This window comes from Apus apus, chromosome 3 (assembly GCF_020740795.1).
Source record: "Apus apus isolate bApuApu2 chromosome 3, bApuApu2.pri.cur, whole genome shotgun sequence".
NCBI lineage: Eukaryota > Metazoa > Chordata > Aves > Apodiformes > Apodidae > Apus > Apus apus.
This window is the reverse complement of record NC_067284.1, coordinates 87,561,040-87,579,875: the sequence shown is the minus strand read 5'-3', so window position 1 is coordinate 87,579,875 and position 18,836 is coordinate 87,561,040. Positions and strand designations below refer to the sequence as shown.

General features: G+C 43.3%; 1 protein-coding gene across 1 annotated transcript; it reads right to left on the bottom strand.

Moving 5' to 3' along the window:
* Nucleotides 1-240: 240 nt before the first annotated feature.
* On the bottom strand, nucleotides 241-18,701 carry URB2 (URB2 ribosome biogenesis homolog). Its single transcript, XM_051614968.1, has 9 exons — nucleotides 18,411-18,701; nucleotides 17,053-17,229; nucleotides 11,890-15,268; nucleotides 9,772-9,932; nucleotides 8,542-8,652; nucleotides 7,379-7,621; nucleotides 6,235-6,325; nucleotides 4,820-4,959; nucleotides 241-990 (listed from the first exon to the last, which is right to left on the bottom strand). Exons 1-9 carry the CDS (start codon nucleotides 18,534-18,536, stop codon nucleotides 793-795), a joined length of 4,626 nt encoding a protein of 1,541 aa, XP_051470928.1. The 5' UTR covers nucleotides 18,537-18,701; the 3' UTR covers nucleotides 241-792.
* Nucleotides 18,702-18,836: the final 135 nt, after the last annotated feature.

Sequence of the window (18,836 nt, the reverse complement as noted above, 5' to 3'; positions counted from 1 at the left end):
GGCTTGGATAGGTCTTGGTACTTAGCATTTGTCACAAGCTAAAAACGTACACTGACAGCAACCACAGCTCAGATGACTCTGTGTAATTGCTTAATGACAGTAAATCGACCGGGGCTCTAAGTAGTCAGTCTTTTTGATTATAATGAGATCACAGTATAATTCAGTTGGGAAGGAAATTCAATAGGTCAGACCTGATTGCCCAGGGCTAGACTAAACAGTAAAACGAATCAAGCAAAGAGATACAAATTTTCAATTTTTTTACTGTATTTCCACAGTTTTACATAGCAGCCTACCACACAGCAGCCTAACATTCAAAATTTCTTCAGTAACAAAAATGTAAAATTACAGGGTACAAAAACAGGCACTTTAACTGCTTTAATTCTGCTTACCAAGTAAGCAAGAGCAGGAGTTATAACCCTCATTGGCTTTTACACCAGCCTATTGCTTCCACAGAAAAGCACCGTGACGTGCAAAAGCCTGAAGCCTGACACTTGCTGCCAGGCTGCAGCGAGTTCCCCAGGGCACCCAGCAAGTTAAGCAGGGCAAGCACAGGTGCAGCAGCTCTGCTACTTGTGGCACACAGCAGGACCAGACCTAACAGCACATCCCTCCTCCCCACTCCCCCACAGCCCATTATGGAGGCTGGCTGCACACGAGAGAGATGCAATCTATTCTAGAGGACACTCTTCAAATTTGATCTTACTAGTCATCCCAAACCAAGCAGCACCTGAGGATTTTCTGAGCACTGTACTATCAATTCATAACCGATCGTGCAGCACCAGGCAGGATTCATCATGCAGTATACTTTTCCTCCCCCTGTTTTTTTGCTTTGTGGTAGTGATTGTAATCATCATACAGATCCTTAAAGACCTCCCTTACACCTGCTGGTAGTGACATATTTAAGAACTTGATGTCCCGTTCAATGCAAAGGTCAAGGATGTGATATATCCCTTCTGTGAGATGTCTCTTCACAGCCGGGTGCAGTGTCACCTACGAGAAGAACAAAACTGCATTAAACTTTAAGACAAGAAGGCAAGAAAACACTCTTCCCACAGTCAGTACATACTCGTGCAACATTTTCCTCACTTTTGCAAACACGTTTTGGAAAGCAATGCCCCTTGCAATAAAATGCACACAAGTGCTACTATACACATTCCTGCAGAGGCAAAGACACCCATCATCTTGCAATCATATGAAAACTCCTCAGCAAAAAAATTGTAATAAAAAAAAACCTGAAATGCTTGCCCTGGATTACACATTTCAGTAGATTCTGTACACCTCATATGAGCTGTGCGCTAGTAATTTTCAGTTCCAAATGAGCACTTCCTTTGGGCTACTCTGTAATTTACACTGGGTCGTCAATCAATATTAACTTATTACTTAACAACTTGATATTTATCTAACAATTTGCATCTGAGAACTTAGATGTCTAAGCCTTAATAAACGAAGCCTTCAGAAAGTTCAGGAGATTCTTATTTCCTTGATCTGTCTTAATATCAGGAAACCTTGCCTGAAGTCATGCAAGAAACTGAAGGAATACAAGGAATGACTCCTCCTGAACTCTGCTCGGCTCCTACCAGTGTAACCCCTGCTCAGCCCCACAAGCAGCAGAACTCCTACTACAACCAGGAGCACCAGTGCTGACTTTGGAGTCCTCTGATGCTCCAAGATAACTGAAATTTGTCCTTTGCTCACAAATCACTTGCTAAATACTTCATGGCCTGAGGTGGTGCTGGCCTCTGGCGTAATCACATTAATTTTGCTGCAGAATCATGTCTTGTCTTTGCTGAATCCCAAAATGAACTTTATGCCTCCAGACCTAAGCCTCTGCACTCCAGGCCTAATGAAAATTACATAAAAAGCTGTCATTAACATTCAGACTTCCTTCTTCCTGAGGCAACTAATAAACTTTCCACTAATGAAGTGTACTCCTAATCACTGTGACAGGCTTCTGCTCTTTCTGCCCTAAATGTAAAACAGCTAATATATTTTATTAGACCTGCTAACAGAGCTGGGAAAAAACGTACAACAAGCATTAAAGCAAATAAGCCTTTCTTTGGATCTCTGAGCCTGAACAGTTTGCATGTCCAAAAGCTTGTAATTCTTTCCCCTCTGTGTCAGTTGATCCACTAGCAGGTTTTTAACAGATGTTATTTGTCCCTGCACCATGCACTGAAGTAACAGAACAGTCGAGCATCACAACCCCCAGTGAATGCACTGGGCTGGCCTCTCCCTTCTTAGGGCAGAGAAATTACTGCAAAGAATGAGGACAAGAAAACCCCCAACTATTGGCAAGATGGATCAGATCTTCCACTAGAGATAAGCAGACACCTCAGAGCTGCAGTTAATGGAACTGCATCCTTTACATCATAAATTAATCTGGACCCATGCCTTACTTGAGCCATCCTTGCTTCGCAGTGCAGTTTCCTATAAACACCCTCCAATAACACTATGGGAAGCAGAACCAAAGATTTAAACAGCTGTCACTACTGCCTGGCAGTTAATTATGCTTCTAAGTGTTTTATGGCCTATATAGTTAGCACAACCCATTTGTCAGGCATTACAGAGCTCTTAATGTGAGACATTAAATGTGTGAAGAGGCATTTCACTACTGCTGAATTAAGCAACAGCTCACAGAAAACAAGGGAAAAGCACTGTCAACAGTATGAAAGCAGCAAGGAGTCTTTCTAGATTATCACAAAATTATTCAAAAGGATACTTTACTTCCTGGTATAAGGCAGAAGTACTGAGGGAACTGTTACACAACTACTTTAGAAGTGACTGTTTAGAGCAGTAGCTTTCATCAGTTTTAGTTTTCAGACCCTTAGAAGGGTTCCAGTAAGTGTGCAGATGCCCATGTAAAGACTTAAATCTACTAACATGTTTTTCTCAGTTACCTTTGTTGGACCCCTAGGGTCTTCGGATCACAGGCTAAAAGCCCCTGACCTGGACCCAGAACTCTGCAGAGCAACATGAAAGATGTGTACGTGCCCCCTTAAGATGGGCATGCTGAGGCCTCCCCTTCCTCCAATATCCATCAGTTCTCACCCAACTAATGAGCAAATCATCACCTACTTGTGATCTATCTATTCTCTCAGACAGAAAACATCTCTTTGTCACAGCATCTGGTGGCTCACTACACACATCCCCTCCTTACATGCCCAAAGGTTCCATGCATACATTACTGGTCTGTGGTTTCAGTTATCATCCATCACTTTCCATTTCCCAGTGAAAGTGTTGCACAAAACTTCCTAGAAGTCTCATGAGACTTTGAACACCTACTAATACTGAGGTAAATGTCCTTTCAACTTGAAAAGGTCATTTGACAATTTAAGTCTGGCTTTCTGACTTACATTCTGTGATGAACAGATTTTAGAGTTCAGAGATAATTAAACAGAGCAGAAGTCCTCTTAAAAGTAATTTGCCCCTAGCATTTGCTGAACTACTATGTTTACTATGTAAAAAATAAACAATTAATGAGGAACACTAAATAACATGGCTAAAAACTGACATATCCCATTATTTTGTTCCCAAACCTAGGAAAAAAGCCAGGCAATTGAGAAGGCAGATGAGTTTAAGCTCTGTAACCACCTGCACAGCTAGTTACACTGGTTACTCCATAATCCTACAGAAACATAGGATCAGTTACAATAGTTTTGTGGTAAGACAACCTGAAGACAAACACTAAAATTCCTTTCTGTATTTCAGCCCATGCCCAGGCCAGAGCCACAAATAATTTGCAGGTACTTGCAAGACAAGCAGCATTCAAACCCTGGTGAAATCTAAATCCATTAGGCTGAACTGAATGACAATTTGAACTTAGGTGTGGAGGAGAGAAGCTACTGACTTGGCTCTGGCATCTGTAGTAACAGGACTAGTTGTTTTCAGTAATGATCAGAATATCTTTGTTATGGCAGAATTACTGAAAAACTAACAATTCTCTGGCTTGGCAACCTTTTTCACATTCACTTTCTCATTTAGACCAGATTACAAGATATTTTCTAGGAGAAATGTCCAGGAAATTCCCCATCCAGATGGGGTCCTAAACTGCTATCAGTCCTGGACAACTGAGACTAGCTGGGATAAGAACCTAACTACCAGATGTAGAAAAAGCAACACCCAATGTGACAGAAAAGCAACACAATTTCATAGAAAGGCATTGCATTCTTTTGCCTCACAAAAAACAGAAGAAACTGAAAAAACCGGAAAAACCGGGAAAACCAGAAAAAAACAGAAAAAAACAGAAAAAACCAGAAAAAAAACAGAAAAAACCAGAAAAACCAGAAAAAACCAGAAAAAACCAGAAAAAACCAGAAAAAACCAGAAAAAAACCAGAAAAAAACCAGAAAAAACCAGAAAAAACCAGAAAAAACCAGAAAAAAACCAGAAGAAAACCAGAAGAAAACCAGAAGAAAACCAGAAGAAAACCAGAAGAAAACCAGAAGAAAACCAGAAGAAAACCAGAAGAAAACCAGAAGAAAACCAGAAGAAAACCAGAAGAAAACCAGAAGAAAACCAGAAGAAAACCAGAAGAAAACCAGAAGAAAACCAGAAGAAAACCAGAAGAAAACAGAAAAACCAGAAAAACCAGAAAAAACAAGAAAAAAAACCAAGGCCAACATCTTTAGAAACTTTTCAGAAGCTGGAAAAGAAAGATTCTCAGGAACTTTTGCTCAAAATAACAGTCTGGACCAAACCTGTATCCCCATAAGGCCCAGCAACTTTTATAACATCACAGATTTACAAAGCTTAACACCTTTGTTAACTCTGAAGCCAGCACAATACCATGGCACATTCAAGGTGGATGAGAACACGTTACCTTCTGCAATTCAGTCACATACTGAGCCACAATGAAAGCTGAAAACACAGTAAAGTCCTCCATTTCTGCAGCGATATGAGTATACATCCGTTCCACCAAGTGTGCACACTTCAGTATAACTTCAAACTCATCTGTATTGCCTAAAAGAGAAACCAAATTGCACCCTGGCATTTAAAGCTTATGAACACTAGGCCCCACACACACTTTACGCATCTCTTACAATGGCTATTTTGTAAAGCATATTGATTCCCACTCCACATGCATTGCAAGGCAAGAAATAATTGTTATAGATACTGAAGTGCTCATAGGTATAGATACCTATGTTCCCTTCCATGATTCAGTCCCAACTAGCACTGTGGAGGAGAGAACAAGGAGACTGGGAAATTATATTCTTTATCTACAGAAAATCAGATGTTTTTTAGAAACAGTGTAGTAATAAAACTTTCTGATGAGATTTATTACATAGCTGCAGAAGCCACAGTACTGGAGATATTTAAAGTTCACCTGAGAAATTACCCTTTTCAGTAGGCAGTGAATGAGAAGAACTAACACAAACAAGGGACAAAAGGGACACATTCGCCCACAGCTGAGATAAACATGAATGTGAAATAAGCTGTAGGACATCAGTGGAAAGGTGGGACAAAAGCAGTTGCAGAATATGAAGTCAACTTGTCTCAAAAAGTCACCACTATTAATGACAGTATTTGTGTCCTGAGCAGCACACAGCATAGCAGGATTCATAGTGTAATCACTATGAACATCTTTGACTTGGCTACTTTGACAATGCAAATTATTTAACTTCCAGTAATGTGTCTTTTTTTATATTTCTTCTTTTTGAGATACATAACTATACTAATTCCAAATCCTTAACCATACCAACGTATCATCTAATCCCAATTGATGCTTCAGATATACGCAATGTTCTAGCTTAATGCTTAGCAAAGAATGGTGACAATTCAGGTCTGTAGTAAACACAGTTCCAGTCTCAAGAAGCTCCATTTAGTAGGATTGATTTGGGACTATAACTCAGTCATATCAGCATGTATCACCAGAATTGACAGCCACTACGCTTTGATGTACACGGGTTGATAGGAAGAGCAAAAATTTGGCACAGCAAGACTTACTGGTTCCTGTCTACTTGCCAGCCAGGGACTGAAGAATACCTTATTCACCTCAAGAAGTGCTGATTGTATGCAGCTCCACAGGAGCCCCAGTTATTTTCATAAGCCCACAATACTACAAAGCTCATCCTCGATTTTACAGAAAGGACAAACAGGGTAAATGGCTTCAATGCTATAGCTAGACTTTGAGGACTTTGCTTCTGGTGTCAGGCTGTCCTGCCCTCCCTCTTCTCTTCTAGAATATACAAAAATACAGCATGTATATACAGGACAAAAGTGGAAAAGATATGGTACCTCTGTCTCCTTTCTGACGTCCTTCATGCATGACAGAAACAACCAGACGGTGGAAACTGTTCAGAAACGATGGTGCTGCTTTCAACAGCACCTGCAAAGACATGGAATAAAAACATCTGAGATCATGTAGTAAAGGGAGTGGAGAGGGTAGAGGTACACCACCCCCCAGTGTCATGGAAATCAGTTCCTGTGAAGGAAACTATATAGCTTATAGAGCTGTCAGGAGCAGAGACTTTTCATGCTGCATCCATATGGTATCTAGCATGTGAGAATCCTGGAGCAGGACTGCAGTCCTGGCCATATTCAAAAACAAATAACAAGTAAATATCACATTAGAGTTACTTCATCTCTCCAAAGCAGCATTTGACTCAGTACCCTAATGTTTAGGGGATTTGTTCTTGCTGGTAGAGAACCTGTGCAGCCAGACAGCTTGACAGAACGTGGGGTCCAGCAGCACCACAGATCCCTGTGTAAAAACAGCCTGGATAGGCCATTTTCTATCACAGGGCTTTTGTAAGGGCAATTTAGCAAAGGGGACTGCCTTGCTTTTAGGATTTGCCATTTCTCCATCTTTAACTTTCTTCACTCTCGGTACTGATACAAATATATGAGGTCCTTTCCCTTTTTCCTTCCAACTCTGTTTACATAGTCTATGTAGGAGTATCTGTCCAAGTCCTGGCACATCTCTGCTTTCCCATGCCAGAAGCCTGACAAGAAAACCAGAATGGTACAATGTTTGAAGGCCACCAACTTCTAACATGTCTAAGCTCTATTTTCAAAGGACTGCAGAATCTTGATCTTCAGTGAGAATGAGGTTCTAGAGCCTGAGTAATTTCTGATTCTAGAAGTCAATCATAAAAAAGGGAAAGTTTTATTCTAATCTAGCATCAGATGTTGATAAGCAATCTACTGTCAAAGACCAACAACACAGGCATAAAACAAAGCAGGAGAGCTGAAATGATGTGAATATTGAGAATTCCAGCCTTTTAAATGACGAGTGGCCCAAAACTCTTTTACACTATCAGGACAAATTATTTCAAAACCACTTTTCAAAAAAAAAAAAAACCAACAACCTCTCACCGCTGGCCTAAGTGTTGTTTTTTTCTACCTTCTTTTTCCTACTACCACCGCCTCACAGATATACCTTCGGATGACACTGAACAATAGAGAAGAGCACTTCATGGACTCCCACAAAGACACTTTGATAGTCTTCAGTCTTCAGACGATCCAGAGGGACTGTCAGGAGAATGCTGAATGCCAATGACACGTGGTGTGGATTCAAGAGAACCCCTTCTCCTTGCCTTAGCAGAGCTGCTACAGTCTCTAGAATAGGTACAGCTATGGTGGAAATCAGTGACTGGTCTTGACAGGCCTCTTTGGTTTGCATCTACAAGAAGACAGGAAACAAATAAAAAGGAGTGCATTAGCCACCTACCACTAGCATTCCACACCAGTGGAACTGGACTGGTGTGAGCTGGACTGGCATGGAGACTCCTGCACTTTGGCCATTTTGGTGTATCTGCACCCTGGGCAAGGATGCATAAGATGCCATTTCAAGCGAGCACTGGTATGAGTGTGGAATTAACTGCTCCCCCATTTGCTGACAACCAGCACCTCTTTGCACCTCCTGACATGAATGCACTGATGCAGTTCTCTCCCTTACAAATATGCAGACCAAGCAAATAAAGGCCAGAAATTGCATCCTCATGATTCCCTGGCATTGCAGAGCCAACATCTGACAAATTATGGTCTAGAGACACCTTCTCCATAAGACAACAAAAATCTACCTCACTAGGTTTGTGATGTAGGCTGTAGATTTGTGACTAGGCTGTACAAATGAAGAACAGAAAACCTGGGTTTGGTTACTTTCAGTTAAGTTTCCCATTCATAATTCAGTGAATTTTAATTTCTTTTTCAATACAAGCACTTTTTTCTTTTGTTTTACTGCTGTTGGCTTCGGCTGTATCATGTGGATGACAGTTACTTTCTCCTTTGGACAGGAGGAAGGGCAGGAAACTCAGACATTATTCTCTGCAGCCTAACAAGTTTCTCCCAAGCTCCAGATTACATGGAGCATTTCCAGAAAATTGCCAATAATCAGAAATGAACGACCTATGCACTGCACTCAGAGGAGGAGATTTACCTGAGGAAGGAGGAAAGTGTCTAGACAAAACAGTGCAGGTGAATCTGGCATGGATTTGTCAGTTATACGCAGCTTTTTTGTTTCTGTGCCTGTTAGATGTAACCACTACAGACTCAAAGAAATAAAAGGGATAGGTAATGAAGTTACACTAAAGAGATACTTACTGCTAAAGCTGTGATTATCTGTGGGCTGGCAAACCAGAAAGCTTTCTCTTTGTCTCCACTTAATGGGCAGCTGAGCAACAATTTGGTTAGTGTAACAGCTGACAATACTTCCTGCAGAAAGAAGATTGATGATCAGTCACAGGTACATGATGCACTGCCTCCTTTCAAGTGCAGAAGAGCTCTTTCAAGGGCAGTGGCAGTTTTGAGCATTACCAGAGCTACATGAAGTCCTCCCACCAACAGATCTCTCTGGAAACTGTGAAGTAAACGGCAGTTCAGCAAAATTCAGTATGTTGAGCAGCACTGGCCCAAATGTACTGCATGCTACATTTATTTTAGAACCAAATTACTGTACAAAGAGGCTTATATGATTTTTAATAAAGGAAAGCCTTCTCTTTCGACTGCCACTAGATAACAGAGGGAAACAGGAAATACAGAGACACCAGCACACTATACCCTAAGAATGCTGCATTTGGCAACAGGGTTGTTTGTTTTTTACTTGCTGGCTTTTATGACAGACTGATTAAAGAAACATATTACAAGCTATACTCAGGTAGCAGAGATTATATGCATAGTACAGGGATTCCAGATATACCTACAAAAAGACGTGTCAAGAATTGATGCAGCATATTTGTGTCTATTTCTGACAAGTAAGACAAAGCCAGATAAACCCCCAAGTTTAATCCAAGTTTCATTCTCAAATCACTGAGCTCTCTGTGGAGGGTACTGCTGGCTTTTTTTGCCAGAAGTGTTTCATATGTTACCACTGCTGCTTAAGCTGTGTTGGAGAAAGGCATAGTATTTAAAAAGGAAGTGAGTGGTAACCAGTTATTACATAGTAAAAGTCTTTACAGTGACAAATATCAAAAGCACAGGAGCAGTTTTGGTCTTACCTAAAAATACCAGCATTTTTTAAAGTGCCTTTAACTTTGTTAAATTTCAGCATGGCCTGTAACATCACAGCTGTATGTTTTCTGTTGGCAATATATGGAATTAAGACTGCTGAGTCCTTTAACTGGACAGAAAGTTTTTTCCCATTATCTTTCCACCTCTCTCAATTTCTATCCAGAACACATCCCAGCACAGTTACCAAGCTCTTAACCACATAAATTAATTTCACCTGACCACTCAACATAAAGCAGGAAGAGGAAAAAACATGTATCCTATGTCACTCAGCTAACAATTTGTTTTCAAGATACAGAAAACGGAAGGAAAAAGGTTACTCCTTACTTTAGCCTTCTGTTGCCAAACATTCTTCATTTCAAGCCCTTGCAGTACCAGCCTCATTATGGCATAAAACTCCTCAGCAGAGCAGTTTCCCAGCAGCTGGACAAGCACCTCTGTCAGCTCCACCTCCATGCTTTGGATCACCTGCGTTGTGACTGCTGGACCTGCATATTCAAAAGGTACAAGTATGTCTTAAGCAATCCCCAAGACAGGGACTTCCAGAGGAAGAACAGGGTGAATCAAACCTTAAAACAGCTCCGTGGGTACCTTTTTAACAATCAAACGCAAACAGGGCTGCATGCTTTCCCTTTACCCACCCACCCAGTGGAAATAATTGCTATTTTCAGGTATCTCCTACCCCAAGGTTCACAGAGCAGTCATCACACAAACAAAAAGCCCTCAGTAGTACAGCAATACTACAACAACATGTGTTCACAGGCCAAGGGAGTAGGCTAAACAAGCCACAAGGCTCTATTACAAATGCAAGCCAGAGAACCATCACCAGTCACAAATGCATTATGCTGACAAACTTTAGGTCTCTGCTGATCATAATTCACACTTCTCCCCACTTACTCAATTACTACTAAGTAGACAGTCCTGGACTAGCTTATATTTTAACCTCTTCTGAAGGCTTGTTTCTTAGCTACAAGTCTCCACAGGATCTGTGCAATGCTGAAAGTCTTCTTCAACAGGAATCCATATTTTACCTTATTTAATACTGTACTTATTCATTAGAAATTCTTACCGCTTTTTGCAGTGATTAATTATGTCTCCTGCCTAAAGGACTTTACCAGTCTCACACTAGTAAAGTGAAGCATAGGATGAGAGAGAAAAGTCAGCAAAAAAACTTACAGCAACTGACATCTCCTCATGGTCCCTAGTCGTAGTGTGAAATCCCTGCTTGAAGTGCCCTTACTGAACCCTACAACACTGAAGGCTCAAGATGCAGGCCAGAGAAGAGGCAGACTAAGCCTCCATCTACACTTACATTCTAGCTCAAACTCAACTCTGCAAAGTCAAGATCCAATTTTCCATGGAGGGCTGTGCTGTTTTCAACTACCTGTTGTCAGCATAAACACTGAGATCATGACTGTAGTCCACTTGAGCAGCAGCCTCCAAAGGGGGGTACACATGGCCCAAGGTGTGCACAAGAAACCCACTGGGGTGTGGAAATTACAACATTATAAATAAAATAGTGTTTATTTCATCTTTATCTCATGCTTTTTTAACTTTTTTGTGTCTGTGCTTTGTAATGTCGATAGTACACTGATAGAGTAAGACATGCATATAATTTACACATAAAACATACGTTGGGGGTGCACGCTCCATTTTTATTTTTACTGACAGGTGTGCACAATCATAAATGTTTGGAGACCACTGCACCAGAGCATGTTAGTAGTAAGTGCAACAAATTCCAGTTGTTTGGAGAAGCCAAAGAGAACAGTTATCTCTCTGCTGTGTTTAGTTCATCCCAGTTTCTACACAAGATGACATAAATGAGCCACTAGGTCACAGAGCTGGCCAGAGAGGATTTTAATCTCATTTCTAGCCCTGGCTCTTTATTTAACAGGGATAAAGGGACTGATCTGCCAATCTCCCACAGACTTTATCAGAAATATGGGTGTTCAGCATCTTTAACAGTTAGGTGACTTCTGTGGTTTTATAACCTCACCTGCCAGATGCAAAAATAGACGAGTATTTTACTGTAACGTTCCCGAGATCCTCAGATGAAACATACCAGATCTGATGTGCTGCACATCAGTTGCTTCAGTGGTGCCTTCTATACCAGCTACAAGAGTAGAAGGACACTGCACCTTCAGTCCTACATCCAGAAGTATTAACATGTTCCAGTTACTGTCAAAATGCTCTATAGGGATGAGTAACTGAGGACCTCAAATTTATGAAGATGTTTGCATCTTCCAGGAGAAGATCGTTATGGAATTAGATGGTGGCTGTGGTCAAGACCTTCCTGTTATGCATTTTTAAAAGGATAGCTTGCTGCTCTAATGCAAGTAAATAGGTACAGATTTTTCAAAAAGCTGTAGGTTCTGCTAAATGGCTTTTAACTTGCCTCTGTGCTGCAAAAATAGCAAAGGAAGTGGAGAAAGGGAGTTTTCATACCAGCGAGAAGCTTTCTCATAGCAAAAACAACCGTGATCGCAGTTTCTTTTCCAGGATACAGCTTTGGCACTGAGCAGAAGACAGTTAGGAACTGCAGTGCAGACTGAAGGAACTGCAGATCACCTCCTGCACAGGGCAGCTCCCTCAGGATCTGAGAGTAAAATTGCTGGTACAGTTTAATACGGGGTTGCTCCAAAAACCTGCTGCACTCCGTCTGCCAGCCCTTCTTGACAGCATGGCTCAGGTCTGCTTTGAGAAGAGTGGTGACAGATGGTATGAACGCCACAGGCAAAGGCTGGTTTGGGTTGTTCCTCTGAAGACCGTGTTCAACAGTTCCGGCCATCTGCAGAACTACTGGCTCCAACAGAGCAGACAGTACCTCCACAGACTGCTGCTTCTTTTCTGGCAGCTGCTGAAGGTAGAGTGTGACGACATGACACAGCGTGGTGAATGCCATCAGCAGTACCTGCTCAGCTGCAGGATTACAGTTTCTGCCACCTTTGCTTTTGGCTTCACCAACGTCTGCCTTGTAGCTCATCAGGAAAGACAAGAACTTTTCCAAGTTGAGCCTCACACTTTGCCTTCTTTCAATAATCATCTGAAGAAAGTTTTCCAAAAACGCTTCGACTTCCTGGAGATACTCTGACCAAACAGGAACAGTCAAAACATCAGTGAAGACTTCACTAGCTGGGAGCTGGGAGCTCATGACAGTCTCAAGAACATCGCTGGCATGAAACACCTTAAAAACAGAGTTGGCATTCCTGCCTGCTTGCAGGCACCTCAGGAGGTGGAAGCAGGTACTTGAAAACTTCAGCAACAACAGCTTGCTGCAAGAGGCACTAGGCCTGGTATTGGCTAGCAGGGACAGCAGCACCAGAAAACACCGGGTACAGTCAGAGGGAAGAAGACTGTCTAGTTTCAGAAGGGAAGCAATTTCTAGCAAACCTAAGCAGCTTTCTAGCTGACTTTCTTCCAGGATGACAGGGCAGCCATTTTTTGCTAACAATACTACACATTTGGCAACTTTCTCCAGCGTTTTCCAAGACAAGCTGGGCTCATTCTTCAGCAGTTTGTCTTCTGATGGTGCTTCCAGTGGGTCAATGGGTCTGCAAGGAGCCAGGATTTCTTCATGCCAAGGGATACCACCTGCAGTCAGCTGTTGAAGTGGCAGATCTACTGCATCCCTAGCAGCAGAGGGCAGCACCCTAGTGAACTGATGAATAAGACTAGTCAGAAAAGCACAATGCAGGACCTTCATTTCCGGGAGAAAGGAGCTATGCATCAAACCAAGAGATATCTTTCCAATGCTGATGAAAGGCTCCTGGTCTGCAGCAGCTTCCTGAGTTTTGGCCAATACTAATGTCTCTAGAAGCACATTTGCAATGTATTCTACATCTTTCAGGGAAATATACGGCAACAGGATAGTCAGGTTGGAGATGACAAGGTGCCAGTGGGCCGTGGGGTAGGTGGGATCACTTATTGCACCGATATCTCCATCCCACGGTTCAGATTCTCGTTGGCTCATGTTGGATCTCCCAGACTCCAGGATGAAAGCTGCAGCCTGCTGCAAGGCCTGTGGGTCAGCTTCAGTCTGCATCAAAATCATCTTCATATTCTGAAGCGTGAGCAGTTCTAAACAATATTTACTAGTGGAGGCAAAGCTATTTGCAAGCTCCATGACTCTCTCCCAGCACTGCTCCTCCACACCAGAGAGGAAAGCTGAAATGCTTCTGTGCCTTGCAGCAGATGTAGTAACAGCACCAGCAATTTCAGCTGCTGGAGACACATATTTACTGCAGCTGAAACCAAACAAAGTGTCTATCTCAATCCAAGTGTAAACAAGGAGGAGAGCAGAGTCACTGGCCTTTCTTAGCCAAAGGTCTGACTTCTCTTCCTTTCTTCTAGGAGCCTGCAACAGCTCCATCAGTGGCTGAATTATTCCCTTCTGCATATTTGCCAGCAGACTCTGAGTGCGAAGGACCACAGGGGAAGGAGTGACATCATCTAGGCTCCTCATGTTGAACAGAAAAGCATGTACCACCAAGCTCACTGACATGAGCTTCAAGGCCATGTCACCTGACCCTTCAACAGCAGGAATGATAAGGGTCTGGCATTTCTCCACAAACAGACACAAAATGTCTAGAATCTGGTTGGGAGGCAGTTCGAGGAGGCACTCACGAAGCTTTACTGTCAGGCCAGCAGAGAAGACAGGCCGCCTCAGTTCCTCAGCAGCTGGCTGGCAAATGACTGTCAGCACCTCCTCAAAGAGCCGTGGGAACTGTCGTAGCTTGGAGTAAGTCTGAAACAGGGTGCTGATAAGAGCCTCCTGGGGCTTCTTCGTACGCAGCTCGAAGACCTCAGCATCAATCCAAGCTGAGGCCACTAAGTCATCCAGATCTGGCTCTACTATAAGGTGGTTTAATGACATCAAGAGTTTGAGACACCTGAACCAAGCAGGGATGGAAGCTTGGGAGTGACTCAGCAACATCTGTGCTAGCCTGCGGTAAAACCCAAACTGTATCTCCTTGTGCCGGATACGGTCACTGGCAACATTATAGATATCATTGCTAAGCACCAGGTTCAGAAGCTGCTCCAAAGCAAGCAGCTCTGAGCTCCAGTCCGCGAGAGAGAGGGTATCCTCCCTCATGCCCTGCTGCAGGCCAGAGAGCCTGAGACAGCCAAAAAGCTTGCCGAGCATGTGGAAACACACAAGGTGGTTTTCCGCCTTACAGTACGAGTCCAGAAAGAGTTTATACAGCAGGGACACCGAAGCAGCCACAACAGCTCCATGGAGGGCAGGTTCACAAAAGTCACTGCTCAGCTTGGTCTGCACTGTGTTGACTGGTAGCAAAAGACTTTTCAAAGCTCCTTTCTTCTTCTCCTGGAGTTCCCGTTCTGGCAGCAGCTCCTCTTTGTAGGATGAGAAAAGCTCAGGTTGGAATAATCCAGCCCGCAGCAAAGTTTCTACTTGGTTTCGGATTTCCCTGCTCAGGTGCTGACGCACATGGTTGTCATCTGCCTGAGTCCAGCTCCTCATAGTCAACAAGTGCCTCAGGAGCAGACATGGCTGGAGCAAGTGACTTGTCACTTGCCCAAACACACGATTTGGGTTGGTTTGCTGCCTCTGGATCAGGAGGTACTGAGCAAGGGTAAGTTGGAGGACACTGAACACCTGGGGGCCCACAGCATCATCAGAAGCCAGCTGCTGACATGCCAGCTTGGACAGCTTGCTGAGGAGATCAACCAAGAGCTCACACTTTGCTGTGTAAATGATGGAGAGGGAAGGAGTAGAAAGGATGCCACTGGAGCAACTCAGCACTGTGCCAATGTTTTGCCACGGTTTTGGAGAACAGGCCTCTGATAACATTTCATTTATGACCTGAAGATTTAAAAAAAATAAAACAAAAAAAACACAGTCAATTTTGCACACAAAGATAAAAATCACAGAATCACAGAATTATTGAGACTGGAAAAGACCTCTGAGACCATCAAGTCCAGCCTATAAAAAGCTTCATAATGAACCAACAACACCTCCTGTGAGCTCAGGCTGCAAGAAGGAAGCAACAGGGACCTGCCAACAGCTGAGGAGGGGGCTCACGTGATGGGGCTCAAGCTAGAAGCTCCTCTGGCCGTAACAGTGTCTCTACACTTGTTTGTACCACAGGATGAGCAAGTAAGCCCTCCTTCAGGATGCATGCTACAGGCAACATAATAAAACTATCCATAATTGATCCTAATAGTTGATCCCGCAGACAGGAGGAAGGGTAAATTCCCTCCCTTCTTCCAAGGTCCTGAAAATTATGTTACAAACAAACAACAACAAACTCATACCCAACACACATTCTACCTTTGATCCAGGCAACTTAGTAAGAATGTCCACAACTAAAGATCATACTGGTATTTTTAAAAGAGCCAGTTTCCTGTGCCAGTATCTGAAATCTGAAGGACTGTTCTCTCCTCTCTCTGAAAGATACACAGTTCTAAAGAATTAACATTTACCTGAAACTGCAATTCCCTTCCTTTTCTCAAACTCTGTGGTGACTTCCCCATGGTTTTCGCCTTTCAACCCCTTTTAATTTGCTCCCTTTTCTCACCACCAGATAATCTTGTCAGGAAACAAATTCAGCAACAAATTACAAATCTTTCTCTATTACACAGTTAAAAATCCAGGCTGTCTCCTTACATCTCTTAGCAAACGGTTCATCTCCTCAGCTCAAGCTCCACTAGATGAAAACAGATCCTTAAATTTTTTCCACTGGATCTTCCACCACCTTTGTCCTTAGTCTTGTAGGGTACTCTGGCCTATACGTCTCATCTAATCTTCAGACAGAGAGGTTTTCACATCCAGTCCACAACTATATTTGGCACACTGCCTATGTAACATCTCTGAAGCAGAGATTTCATCCAACCAACTCTCTGTACTTCACAACTCCATTTACTGCAGGTAAAGACAGTCTTCTCCTGCCTCCTTCCAACCAGCTCACAACTAAAAATCTCATTTTTCCAGCTATTCTGGCTGCCTTTGCAGCCATCTACTCATTCTGCAGTTTCAGCAACCAGGAAGCTGAATAAGAAGTTAAATTTCCTGCTTCAGTTCTAAACTGTAACTGCACGTTCAGCTGAGGCTAAAATAATTACACTACTAAGATCAATACTGATTTGGTGTCACCATTGCTTAGTCACCTTAAGAAGCTGCAGGATCTGCTGAACAGCAACACATCACACTGCTCAAGTACTTGAGCCAAACATGCTGATAAGCCCCACAATGAGGGAAAATCTCTCTCTCTCTAGGACTCCTGGGCAAAATGGCAATATAAGCAGTAAATGATATAGAAGAGCAACATATAGAACTGAGTCTTTACTTACCCGTTGAAATACTTAAATCAGTTCACTCTCTGATTGTATGAAGAAGTTAAAAACAGATAGGTGGGTTAGCTTTCAGGTTATTGTTAGAATGCTCTGTTATTTTCAGCCTTAGCGCTGATAAAATACAAATTTTATGGCAGAATAGAAATAGAGAAGTCTTTATTAGAGGTCCTAACAGCCACCAGATTAGTTATTACATATTTCACGTAACACCCTACACTGTGAGGAACAGTCACATCCTGTAGAAGATATGCACTGCTATCCAGCATGCTACAAAATATCCGGAGTTTTACTTACCTGTGCAATTGAAAAACTGAGACTGATTGTCTTCCCACTCTTTAAGAGATTCTGTAGCCTTCTACTATGGATAATGTTGTCTAGATAAGCCCAGAGTTTCTCAACAACTTCATCCTCCAGTTCAAGTTTCTTATTGTGGTATGAAACCAAAGTATGGCTTACCCAGTCAAGTAATACCTGTTAACAAAAGAGAAGTCAGCTTTAATGACTCCCAGACAAGAACAAGGCAAAAGTAGTACCTCTTCACAATTACAGCCCCCACGCCTTGAGAACTGCTCTACATCCATGCAGAGAGGTTCTGAGTCAGCACAGAAGTCCAGCTTGGTAGGTTTCAACCAAGGTCTAAATTCCTAAGAGCTTTCGTTTTAAAGCCAATGCTGGCCCTCTGTTCCCCAGTACAGTCCCAAGACAGCTTTCAGGAGTCACCATCCTAAGGCCAGGATATAATTCTGACTGCCAATACCGTTAGTAAATGTAGTCTTTCAAATAAAAACTTTAAAGAATCAGATGGTGTTCACTTTCTGACAATTTATACTCCTTTCACATCCTCTTCTTCGTATGTTTAAATTCACTACCCAGAAATTCAGGCCTAAGAATTCAGACATGTGCAAATCGGAAAAGGTTGAAACCTACTGATTTTGATAGTGTACGGCTAGGTTTAATATTTTTAGTAATTTAAATAACAGAAATACAAAACACTGATCTCAAATGGTGCAAAAACCTAGACTTCACGAAACTACTAGGCTGGCGGAGTAGCACAAGCCACCCCTCACTCGTGGAAACACTGGACAGACCTTCAGGAAACAGGGTCAAAACAGAAGATTTTGCGGGAGAGGGTGGGTTCCAAGCAGAGAACCGAGAAGCCCATGAATCCAGAGTGCCCTCTTTCCATGTGCAGAAATCTAAAGCACCAGGAAACACATGTGTAGCTACAGCCAGTTCCCCCACTGTAAAGTTCTTGCTCTTAACTATGACCAGAAGCATCAGACTTCAGAGCACCCTGTACAGGATATGATGAACAACGCTAATGACAGCTCTGAAGACAATGGTTTCTCACCTACCTGGGAGACAGAACACAGGCAGTGCCCTGCTTATACAGAAGTCTCTTTCTTCCTGCCCTAGCACAGGTCCTTCTGCTGAAGCTACTCGAAAGATGACGCTGTACAAGCATTCCACGTAACGACACAGCAATCAAGAGCTGCCCACAATTCACCACCAGACATAGACCTGCTTTAATACCGAGGGTCAAAGCTTAGGCCACTAGATCTGGATTTTATGGCTCAATTCAGCCTCAGCAACGATTAACTATTGGGGTTACTTTCCTTTTCTTTCTCCGTATACCATTAAAAAGCACTTACTTGCTCTTTATTAGGCAGAACGCACTGGTGAGAAATCCAGGCGAACCGGGCGAGTTTGAGTTTGTCCTCCCAAGGAGTCCTGCCGCTTTTCAGCTTCAGGTAGATGCCGGAGTAGATGGCGGCCATGGGGACGGCACATGGGCCCCCGAAGGGAACCGACACGAGGGAACGCCCCGCCGAGCGCCGCGCCGCCCGCCTGCCCCCGCAGCGGCGCACACCGGCCCCGCACGCTGCCCAGCGCCCGCCGCTGCCTCACCGGCTGCCTCGGCGGGACCCCCCGCCCCGGGCCCTGCCCGCCCCGCACCGTCCCCGCCGAACAGGGCGAACCCGCCCCGCCCCGCCGACCTCTGTCCCGGCAGGCAGCGCCAGCCGATCGCCGAGGGCGGGAGGCCGTGCGGGGGGGAGCCCGCGCCCATTGGCGGCCGG